Raw genomic sequence first — 12,192 nt, forward strand, 5'->3', positions numbered from 1 at the left:
CTGACAAAGGTGGTATTTTGAAAGAGAGGAAGCACTATTAATGTCAGCTCTGTCATCTTTGTCAATAATGTGTTAGATGTGGATATGGTTGCTTTGTGAGGAGCCACTAGAGAGCTAGAAATTTTGAAAATAGCAAAATGTACTTAAAATGAACACTTCATATTACATGATTATGAAAGTAGTTGTCATAGAAATCTTGTGAATAGCAAGAAAGCTGCTTGGGCTGGAAGTTATGTGTTGATTAGAAAATGCAGTAAGAGGGAGTGTTCGATCATTTGTGTTTGGTATCTGAGTAGGCTCCCTGAGGGAGGAAGAATAATTATGTTTGATAAAAGAACACTGTGATGCTAAGGCCAGGTTTCTGCCAAAAGTGATGGGTAGAGAGGGAGCTAAATTGAGCTCTATAAATTAACTATAGCAATGGTTTGATTACTAAGGAACTTCAGTGTTATGTATAACCTAATCTGTGCAGACTTAAAAAGAAAAAAGTTTTGAGATGAGATCTTACTGCCACAGAAATTGGTAACAAAATTTCCACGGACTCCCTAGAGTCAAGACTTCATCCTTTGTTTGTTGTTGTTAGGTTTGTCTGGGTTTGCATAAATTATTTTAGTGTATTTTTACAGAAATACAGAAGTGTATTTTACAGAAACATTTTTTTTCATTGTTTTCTTTTGCTTGAAGCTTGGAAATTGATTTGTGGCTTTACTTGAAATACAAATACCTGTAGCAGGTTGCAAATAGACCATCTTTTAAAGGTTTGTCTTCACTAAAGGAGTATTTTTCTGATAAACCTCTGCTAATACATTGTCCACTTTTGATTATTGTGTGAAATTAACTCTGCTGATAAAGTCTACTGGCAACCTTCTGTGTGCATTTTTTTTTGTTTGTTTGTTTGAATTAGGAAGAAGGCGAGAGCAGCAGAGTATCAGAGACACATAGATGGCCAAATCAGGTAGATTTCAAACACACCTGCTGTGGGGACAACTTAAAATGTGGAGACAGTGCTTTCATTCAGTATAGTAATTCGGATATCTTAGCTCTGAATTTCTGATGAGTTTTTGAGAATCAGATGTCAACCACAAGAGTTATTACTATTTTTTTGTAACTGCATGGAAATCTAGAGTTTGCTCGTGTATCCGGAAGTTGTTAAGTGTGCCTTTGGTGTGAATCTCATTGCTAATACCCTGCTAATCTGATTTTGGAGCAAACAGTGGAGACCCTGGCATGGGACCAGGCAAAGTTAAAGTAGGCAGGTCATCCTGGGGGGATGTGTTAGGAAGGGTGAGAAGAGCCTGTACATGAGACTCAGTTAATGACACCATGTTAAATAAATAGTATTCTGGTATTCCTTTCACATGCAACCTTTAACTTTCTGAAGTCAAGCGTCGGAGTAACTTCCTTTTCAAAATCTGATAGCTCAGGAATGACACCAAATAAACTCTGAACTACATCAAGGACCCACGTGGCTTGGGTGCAGATAAGCCTAGTTCTCATGGCTTAGAGCTTCTGTTTCTGGGATTAGCACAGATAGCTTTGGTGTCTTAGATATACGTGCCAAATATTACTGTTTATATATTATATACGTGTCAAGGCATAGTTCTTTTTTTAGTTACATGAGTACATACGAAAAAGCTACTGGCTGACGTTTTGTGCCGGTTTCTCAAGCGCAGTAAGGCCACGTGATGTGTGGTCTGTTATAGAGGCTGACAGACCCCCTGCTGAAGTGCTTATAGTCTAAAGCAAGTGACAGACAAAGGATACGATTAGGATTTGAAAGGTGAAAGGAGGAACATGCACTTCATAATATTTCCTTTAATATGTATTTACGAGTCTGAAATATTGCAAGCAAATAAAAACACAGCCAGTCTCATCTGTCTTTTGTTGGTCATTATCTGACCCTTTAGACTTCATTAGGAATTCTCCATGTGGTGCAGTAGTTAAGAGAGGAATTATCCTGTTCCATGATGTGGAAGACAGGATGATCCAGAGGTAAAAGGCCTATAGTTTGGCTTCTGACTGTTGTGTTGTCGAACCAAGTTTAGAATATTGTTGTGTTCTTGTGCCATATAAGAATGGTGACTTCAAACAGGTCAGGGGAGCTGTATGACAATAGTGTACAGTCTTTTCTTGCAGCAAGAAATTAGAAGCACTGTAAAGGAAGAAAATTACTAATGCAGTACCTACCTGAAGACTTCTTGGCCTAGAAATAAGACATGTAGCAAGATCCAATGTCTAGAAGCCCAATCTAAGCAAATGTTGTCTTACATCTGTAAGATACATCTTCAGTTATAATTTGCTGTTAGAATAACTGAGCAAGAAACAGGAAAACCTTCTCCCTCCATTGTAGGCTTAAAATTAAGACAGCCTAATCTTTATGAAGGATTATTTAGGTCAGTGACTAATCAGAGCCTGATTCAACATATTTTATTTAGAAAGTCGGATTAAATGGATGATATGTCTGAGGAATTTCTTTCACTTGAGAGAGTACTTGATGAAACATAACACTAGAAAGGGTAGCTAGCATAATAATTGGCAAACTGATATATTAATTCATTTTACATACTACTTTATCTGTTAGTCTTCACAGTTCTTAATTTTATTTTACATCTTTAAATAGCATTTTCTAATATTAACATACCAAATAGCAAAAATCAAAGGCCCAGCTTAGAATTCAAACACCACAAAATTTAACACCTTTGGCAGATGATCCATTTTGGGGAGAATTAAGGAATTAACAAATATTTGGTACTCTTTACCAACACAGATTGTCTCACTGCGTTACAAGAGTTGTAGGATTGGGCTTATGGACACAGACATATTTCATTGGCATTACTTTTTTGGCTCAAGAATGTGAGAAGTTATATTAGTGAGACAATTATTACAATACTTTTTCTGGTTCTGATGCCAACAGAAAAAAGAAATCGTCGCCATTGAAGAATATATCCCAATCAACACTGAAACTTTTTGGATCAGATTTCAGATGAATTAACTCAGAGTCAAATAATTTCAGATAGAGTGTATTAGCAGAAGAAAGAGTCATTACTCCTTTCCAATAAAATGAGAAACATAACTGAGTACCACCTGTCACAAAGGCAGTACAGTGATCCAGATGGTTATTTATTTTCAGATAGGGAGGAATAATGGAGAGAGGGAAAAGCTGCTGCCAGATTCTTTTTCTTTCTTCCCTCCCCTTTGTTACCTTCTTGTCAGAATAGTTTCTCTAATTACAGGAAAAAAAAATATCTTAGGATTAGGATGGATTGATGGGATGTTCCTTTTTATTATCTAAAGGCAATCTTTTTTTTTTTTAGGTCAAAATGTAGTTTGAGAGGTACAGACATTACTTTTTCATTTTGTATGATAAGCTGTACAAAAATAGAAAGGAATCCTGAAGCTTAGAAATAAATTAATTTTACTTGAAATACAGGTACCTGCGAGAGGATGAAAATAACCTGCAAATTTTTTAAAGGTTTCCCTTTGTTAAAGAAATACTTTAATGATAAATATGCACAGCATAAGCAATCAGAACTGATGTGTATTGTGTACACGCTATTTACCAGCATACATGAGGCTTGAACTTAGGTGGGAATCAGGAGGGCACAAACCAATCTAACTCCAGTCCTTTCTGATTCCAAATTTTGTGTGAAATTGTTCACTATGCTGCTAAAAGCTACTGGTGACCTTGTTAGGTCCGGCAAGAGTACAGGTTCCTTTTAGAGTTAAGAAGATGGTGAGAGTATTAGATATAAATGAGTGAATTAGGTAGGCTCCAAGGATATTTCTAATGTGAGGACAATTTAAAATAAGTGATTGACATGTTCCATTTTGTAACTAACAACTGTGTGAAAGTCAAGAGTTCAGTCTTCCTTACTAGCGATTTCTCTCCCCCTCGTCCATTCTGGTAGTGACATATTTTATGGCTAAACTGGGAGAAGAGCCAATATACCCAGGACGTCTTCCTAGAACAGGAATTGTATCTGGAGAAATGGTTTAAATAGAGCATTCCTTTTAGATTATAGCCATATTTTGATCATAAAATGAAAACTGACAGAAAGATATGGCACTAAAAATGTGAGTGGTGCTGGGCCAGTAAGTGATACTAAGCTTCTGTAACAGCTTTTGTGCATGCATAAAATTATAAGTACATGAATAGCATCACTTATTTATATCTGAATACCTTCTTGGGACTTAGGTGAGGGAAGGACTCATCAATCTTGATGATCAGGGAGTACTCCTTAGGTTAAAAAAAAAACACAAACAAAACCCACCACCACCACCAACAAAAAAACAAACAGAACTTTTATTACAAAGATACAGTAGGAGAAGTACTGCAAGACCTCTCATAAGATTAAAATCTGTGATTTTTAGCTCTTCATTTTGGAGCAGCATGTTACCACAAATCTGTTTGTATGTGTACAGGCTGTGTTCAGGTGTTCAAGGCAGTGAGAATTGTTTACATCCCTGACCACTTTTTATGTTAAACAAGTAGTTAAGCATATGCATTATGCCTCCAAAAGGTATGTTATATACCTACCAAGTACTTTGAGAATGGGTTGTGCCCTTTGAACATATTTCCCCTTTTATATAATACATACCTCTTGTGGCCAGATTTTAAGGAACAAAACATCTGCTCAGTGGTGTTTGAAAACATTGATCGTGATTCAGGAGAACATTTGACTAACCAGCTTGCTTCAGGCCCAAGAGGCGAGAGGTAACGTTAGGTAAGATAATAGAAGTCAACTTTTGCCATCTTTTTCTTTTGAAACATGACTCCAGACAGGGATCGGGTCAGTTTCTGACCTAAATTCAGAACATAACAGAACAAGAAAAATGCTCTTCCTTTTCCCTGCTGAAGTGTGTTTTAAGAGTTTTACCATCATAAAGCTAAATGTAGAAGCCCTCCTTATCTCATTTATGTAATCATTATATATTATTATTTATAATAATACATGTTTTATATTTAAACTTATATAATTATTATATATACATCAGACTAACTTCATCTTTTTTATATATATGTCACAAAAGTATTTAGAGTAGCATATCCTAGGTATTCTTAAAAATCCAGTGTATCTGCATGTTGTGATTTCACAATACTTGTTCGTTCAAGTTTCTTGTATTACTGATGACTTGAGAACCTCCTCTTACTCTTTTCTGTAGCAGCCTTATACAAAAGCTTGAAAATATGACCTGACTGTATTCTAAAAGTTCAAAAACTATATACTAAAGCCTACTCAACCTCATTTTAAAGCTAATGTTTGTCAGGGAGAGAAGCTACTTTAAGACTGCCTGGGGATGGCATTACTCCCGTGATAGAGTAATCTGCAAAAGAGAATTGCTGGATGTGACTGGGAGTGTGGTTCAGATCAGATGCAAGCATGAAAGAAGCCACCTTGAAGAACAGGAAAACAGAATTCAATTATAAACAATTACAGAATAAATATATTATTTACTCTCTGTTGTGATATACTGCTAGGATGTGACTGGGATGGGGGAAGTATCATCTTAGTTGTGTTTGACTAAGAATAATGCTTTCACCCTAGTCCTTTATGTTCTTCCATTTGTGTGTGTGGAAAGCCTTTGGCCTTGGAGCTTTTCCTATGGATCCAATATTCTGCATCTTTGTATTAAATCTCTTTGATACAGCTACTGAAAGAATGACTTGCACTTAGACTTTGGCAATTTGTGCCTTTATGACCATTGTGGCCATGGAGGTCTTGAGATTTTTGTATGGGTTGGAGTGGGATGTTACAGAATAATTTGAGGTTGCCAAATAATAATTATTTAACACCAGTTTTTCCATATTTCATCTAATATTCAATAATGGCGTACTCCTGGCTCTGTAAAGCACTGACAAAGAACCCTTGCAAAAACAACTCCTAACTCTCTTTTGGGCACCCATTCAGTAACTCATTTGTAGCTTCTGTAAATAGTGCTCATGGTCTTGATCTTGTTTTCTCACTGTGGAAAGTTAGTATTGGAGGAATAACATCATGTATGCCATCAGCTGATGCCCCTCCTCACCTGGCAAAACTTGATTTGTTTTTACTCTTTGCTTTTCGGTGTGAATGTGTGTGTTTTGGGGGCATTTCTTGGGGAATAAAGATGTGTAAATTGCACTGGGGTTGATGGATTGCAGTACCTTATCCTCTGGGGCACATTCGAGATATTTAGGCAGAGAAGACTAAGGATGCTTACACTAACGTTCATTTCCAGTCTTCCCCATTTCACAAGTGGTATATTCACTTGAGCTCTTTTTTGTTTAAAGAAGGGAAATCACTTTTAAACACATTCCTTTCCAAGCTTCATTGTGACGTTTATAGCTTTAATTATAAGCTCCTGCAAATAGGATTTTACTGTGCAAATGCTGACACAGCCTTACCTCTAGTGACCTGAGTGGCCTACTGTGTTAATTACTGTAAATCATTAATCGTTATAGAAATATACATTTTGGATCTGTCCCAGAATCTGGACCATAGTTTTGTTTGTCTTTTTGTAGAGTGTTACATGCATATATCACTTTGTACAAAGACCAAATTCTAAGTCCTCACTCAGAAAAATAGCCCCCTTCCGTGTGAGAACCAGCTTTGACTCTGCTTTCTTTATGTTTACCTAATGCATGAATAAATTGACTTGGACTATCTTTAGGAAACTTGACAAATACGTCCCTTGCCAGAGGAGATTAAATCAGATTTATCAAAATTATTTATTGATCTACTTTTAGGCTGCAAAGGATATCCAAAACGTAGGGCATGGCCTGCTGCGTTGCAAGGAAATCAGCGTGAAGAGGGAGGCAGAGGCTTATTTGTTAGCTTATTTTTCCTAGGCAAGACTCTGTTCATCTTGACTCTCAAGCCCTCGGCTTTGGGCGGGCATGTTTTCCTGGGGAGCTGGACTGGGAAGCAGTGAATACAAGAATTTCCATCTCAAATGTGTTGGCAGGCGGTCCTGTGCCTGCGTCTGTAACATGAGTGTCGTGGGGGCTCATCTGCCCCATGTGGGCAGCCAGACATAGGCTTTGAGAAGCTATTTGTGGAGCTCGTTGGGATTTTGGTGTGGCTGCATGTAGCCGCTAAGAGGCAGAGGCAGGTTGATCAGGGGAAACCCAGTGTCTAGCAATGATAGAATTTGGTGAAGGAGGGGGTAAGCCTCCTATTAAATTAACTGCAACCAGAAAGACATGGCAAATGGGTATATTTTAATAACTTTCAAGTAAAAGGAGAGGGGCCGTTGCAGGGGAGAAGGGGACAAAGCCCTGGGGGAAGGTGCTCCCTGCCTGAAGGCTCTGAGCCGGGAGGCCGCGCGCTGCTGCTCACAGCTCCCCTGTCGCCTCAGGCACCGGCTGGGCGCGGGCAGCAGTGCCGCTCGGGGGTCCGGGGACCCCCTCAAAACCCTCCGGAAGCACGGAGCCGCGTGGAGGCCCCCTCCCGCCGCCTCTGCCGGGCTCCCCCTGCCTCCCCGGCGGCCGGGGGGCGGCGGCTGGCCCCGGCCGCATCCCGCAGGTGGATCCGGGCCCTGCCTCCCCCCGCGGCGGGGCGCGGAGCCATGTGACCGCCGCTTCCTGCCTCCGCCACCTGAGCCGCGCAGCCCCGCGCAGCCCGGGGAGGGCGCAGCCGCCGCCGCCGCGGCCCCGCCGCCGCATGGAGACCCAGGACCAAGGGGCGCAGATGGAGCCGCTGCTGCCCACGGTACGGCCCCGCGGGGGGGGGGGGGATTTGCGGGGTGCGGGGGGCCGCCTTCGTGCGGGTCGCAGCGGGTTTGGCGGTGCGGGGGGACGGGTTGGCTCGCTCCGCTGCCGAGCGATGCGGCGGTGTCCGTCCCAGCCCTCCGGGGCCCCTTTCTGAGGCATCCCCCGCCTCGGGCATCCCCTTGCCGGCGGCACCCCTCGCTCCGCATCCCCCTGCCTCCCGCGTCGCCTTTCGCAGGCTCCCCTCTGCCTCCCCCGGCGGCTGCGGGGCAGCGCTGGGGAGCGAGCACCTGCGCGCTGCGCATGGGGACCCCGCTGCGGGGACCCCGCGCCGGGCTGGGGCTGGCTCGGCGGCTCCCCGGCCCTGCCTGGCTCGCAGACAGCAGAGGAATCTGTTGAGGTCTGGCGCTTGCACGTCAGGGTCCGTCTCCCTCCGGAGCCCCGGTCTCTCCACGCCGCGGTGTCGCAGTTTGTGGCGCTCAGGCGAGGGGCTGCGGGGTTCGTGGCTGGGGGTGCGCGGTGCGCCCTTGGCTCAGAGCACAGCGTTTCCCCAGCAAGTATGGAGGGGATCAGTTGGTGGGGTACTTTTCACGGTGTTAAGTCACTGGGGACCCTCTTTCCTGCCTGCCTTCCCGCAAACGCAGGGTTTGCGGATGCACGCAAGATGTACGTGTGGGTGTCAATATTGCTCTCGTATCGAGATGCTGTTTGTGAATGGAGGTTCCTGTCTGGCGCTGGAGATCAGACTGTCTGGGGCAGGGAGAAGTCTCTCATGTGCATGCACAAGAGCCTGTCTGCGCGCACATCCACAGGAACGCACCGCATAGGTCTGCGGAGGATTCTCTGGCTCTCAAAACGGTTCTGTGTTAGCACGACAAGCTGCACAGCGTTGACAAAGCTTGAAGGAGCCAAGTCTCAGCTGCCGTAGGTTGATGAGAGACACTCATGGCAAGCCTGTTTTTTGTGGGGTCTGTTCCCATCATCTGTTGACGTGGTCCATTTTGCAGTCAGGTGGCAGGTTGCTACACAGCGTGAGGTTATCCCTGGCATCTCCTTTTTCCTTGTGGCAGGGGAGCAGCTTTTCATGTTGCTTTCTGGATACCTTTTAGGAGTCCTAATTCCTGTTACTTGCCGCTCTTGCAGCTTATGATGCAGGAGTAGGAAAAGGTCTTGTCTTTTTGACTGACAGACCAGTTGCCCAGTTCCTTGCCGTTGAGAGACAATTCACTGTCAATCCAGTTTCCATCCATGATGTTCATGATCACTGATTCTGTGGAAGTCCTCTGTGTTTCAGCCCAGCTCGATAGTCCGCAGTCGGTAGCAGACTGGCTCTTGCTTGTACCCTGCTAGCCTACGTGCAGCTCGGTCTCGCTTCGTGAATGTGCATCGCCTCCGCTTGTGTGGCAGCGGCTGCTCGGGGAGTTGGAGGAGTTCGCTTTTGGGAAGGGCAGTATATACGGTTACCTTATTCCACCTGGCTTTAAGTTTGTTCTTCTAGGGCTATGCACAGAGAGAAAGGTGGCTGCAGTTGTTGGGAGGATCACAGAAGGCAGTATTTCTTGTGTGCTGCTAAGGGAAGGATTATCCCCAGTTCCCTCTGCAGTCTGGAATGGCAGAGCCCTCCTCTGATCAGCACCTGCCTGCAGAGCTGCAGGTCCCCGGCAGTGCTACTGCTTGTCGTGTCTGGGGCTTGGATCCCACCTCCCATTTACTACAGCTCACTAGTTCAGCAGCTGTTGTGTAAGCTTCAAGTGGGGAAGGGAGTCTTCCATACTTTACATAATATTTATTATGGTACTTGTCCTCAATCCTCTCTCTTGCTCTTGCTGTTTCCAAGGGGGTCTCAGCGAGGCAACCTTGCTTTCCTGCCACGGCAATGATGGTAAAGTCACAACTCCTGCAGTCTTGGAGATCCCTCTGTCCTGCTGGCATTTTCGCTGTGCATCAAGCAGTAAAGTGTCTAAATGTGCTTTGGCAGCCTCAGTCTGGCTGATGTCTAGAGCCCTGCATATGGTATGGCAGAAGTGGCTTTTGCATGGTGGGAGTCTTGTACCTGGCATCAGGGCAGAGTTTAGGGAATAGGGATCGGTACTAACTTCAGCACTTTTATCCTGGAAGGTAATACCGTGACACAGCAGTACCTTTAGAGTGCTTCTGTTTTAGGGATCAATCCTCATCTTGACTGGAAATAAGTGGAAACAGGCACGCAAGCTGCAAAACAGGTACAGTTCTGTTTCCAAGCTACGTCTGAGGTTGATGGACACTGGTTATGAAGAAAAAGGCTCCTGGCTGAAAGAACTTGTTTCCTTCAAGGGCTCAGTGTAGTGGTTTTGGTATGTGGAACAGAACTAATTGTTTCTTTTTTTTTCTTCTTTTTTTTTTTTTGTGAAACTGTAACACGATACATTATAATTGCTATTCATAGTAAAAGATAGCAAATGTAGTCTTTGATTAATTTTATCTTCTAATGGTGCTCAGAGATTGTGAAACGTCAATGTGGTTTCTCATCAAAATCCCACAGTGTTCACAAAGTGGAATCTTTATGTTGTAGTGTTAGTCATATGTTGTTATTGATTCGTTATACAAGCTTTTAATTAAAAACCCAACCCTCAGCACTTTATAAAGTGATATAACACATTGTTACCTGTGGTTTTGAGGAGTTAAGTGAAAGTAGGTTTTCATCTGCACACTTTTAGCCTATTTTTATAGACTCCTTTTGGAAACAGTTCTTGCACAGCTGCAGCACCTTTGTTAGAAATTAGGCATCTGCTTCTGTTTCTTTTTTTCTTCCTACACAATGTGGGCAAATTTTTGTGAAAATTAATAGAAATCTATTGTGAATAGTCTATAAGTGCAATATTGTAGAACTAAATTAAAAAAATATTTTTTCCACATGGGGACAGTTTATTCAAAATTCTTGAAAACACGAGTTTTGTCTTGCTTCCATCGCTCAATACGTATACTAATATGGTTACAAAATGCAGACTCCTGTGCTTTCTATATCATCATCTAATGTTATATTTATCAGCCATCAAGTGTATTTTTATTCAGAATGCTTTAAAATAGTTGTGAGTAATTGAAAGATTGCCATGGAGTCGTCATTTGTTTACAGAATGGGAGAAACAACCTGCAGGTCTCTATGAGGATCATTTATGGATTTCTTATCAGAGCTGCAGATACTGTTGTCTGTATTTATATATACTTCAATACATGTAGACTGACTTGCAAGTTGTCACTTAAGACAGTGTATTTGTATCAAAAGCTGTTTTTACTGTTTACTTCTTCTGGTTGGTTCCAGAACTCACTTGTTATGCAAATCAACACTGGCTTTCAAAATGGGGTTGTTATCTGACAGGGGTTTGGTGCTTCTCACATACATAAGTGTGCATAGATGTGGTGTGGAGACTTCTGTTGATTATGTTTATGCATAACAAATTGCTTTCCTGTGTTGTCTGAAGACAGTGGTAACAGTAAAACCCATGTACGTAAAACAAAACTAACTCTTCCATTCCGAGTTCATGTACTCTCCTTCCTCACTCAGTCTTTTCAAGGACTTTTTTTTAGTAGGTATAAGACCTTAATGCATAACATTGCTGATATATGTCCACAGATACACATAACACATGTTTGTGTACTATGCTTATAGTAGGTAGATGCTGTTTATACCCAGTACTCCAGTCGCTGCTGCAAATGGCACACAGCTATCGCTAGTTAGGCCTGTGTATGTGGGAGAATGGTATAGCGAGATCTTGGGGAGTAGCTATTTTTAATGCAGCAGGTGAGTGTGGGAAGCTACAGACAGTAACAGGCCAAATTCTTTTGCTTTTGTTAATGCTGAGTGGGACCTCCAGTGAGACTTGCAGATGAAGTGTATTGCTCATTATGAGAGCCGATGGCAGAGCCTGACCCAACAGTTTGTTTAACGGTACCAATTCCCAGTTCGCTTCCCCAAAATTTAGCATTATAGCAACAGTTAAGGTATTTTTATTGAATGTTGTGGTTCCTTTGGAAAATTACAGAGGCAGCGTTACATTTTCAAGACAAGAGTACTGAGATAATGGCACCATTGAAAATAAAACCCTAAAATCCTAACTATAACTATAAATTTAGAATTAAGTTGCTGCTTTGGGTATTTTTTCTCTTACTGGCTGATTCCAAGTTCTGAGTGAAAAGAGAAAATATTTTTTTTTTCCCCAGAAAATGTGAGAAAGAAATGAAGTAACAATCAGGGGCTCTTTTTTTTTTTTTGTTTCCTAACAAACAAAAACAACCACAGAAAAACCTTTATTTGCCAGTGTCATGAGTAAAAAAGATTTCTCTGAATCACATGGTGTGCTGTGGTATTACCGTTTAAGAATAATCGGCAACCTGATATATATTTGTGCAAAACCAAGAAAAACTATTAATACTATGTGGAAATCATTCTGCTTTAATGCATTTCTGCCTGGTTTGAGTTGTTGGCACAATTTCTACTTGTTGAGTATGTGTTTCCATTTCCTCTG

The 12,192-nt window shown here is 42.1% G+C and overlaps 1 protein-coding gene across 7 annotated transcripts in view; it reads left to right on the forward strand.

The window, feature by feature from the left end:
• SLC4A10 (solute carrier family 4 member 10) overlaps nt 1-12,192 on the forward strand; it is a 169,235-nt gene that overhangs the window by 5,312 nt on the left and 151,731 nt on the right. For 2 of the 7 annotated variants that reach the window (XM_083840796.1, XM_083840797.1), the window contains exon 1: nt 7,550-7,691. The exons of 2 other annotated variants lie outside the window; for them this stretch is intronic. In XM_083840796.1, coding sequence (XP_083696922.1) covers nt 7,644-7,691 — 48 coding nt within the window. In that variant the 5' untranslated portion in view covers nt 7,550-7,643. Of the gene's footprint in view, nt 1-7,549; nt 7,692-12,192 lie in introns of those variants that run through there. 3 more of the 7 variants (XM_083840783.1, XM_083840789.1, XM_083840786.1) reach the window with 3 other exon arrangements.

Source organism: Anser anser (genome assembly GCF_964211835.1).
Source record: "Anser anser genome assembly, chromosome: 6".
Taxonomy (NCBI): Eukaryota; Metazoa; Chordata; class Aves; order Anseriformes; family Anatidae; genus Anser; species Anser anser.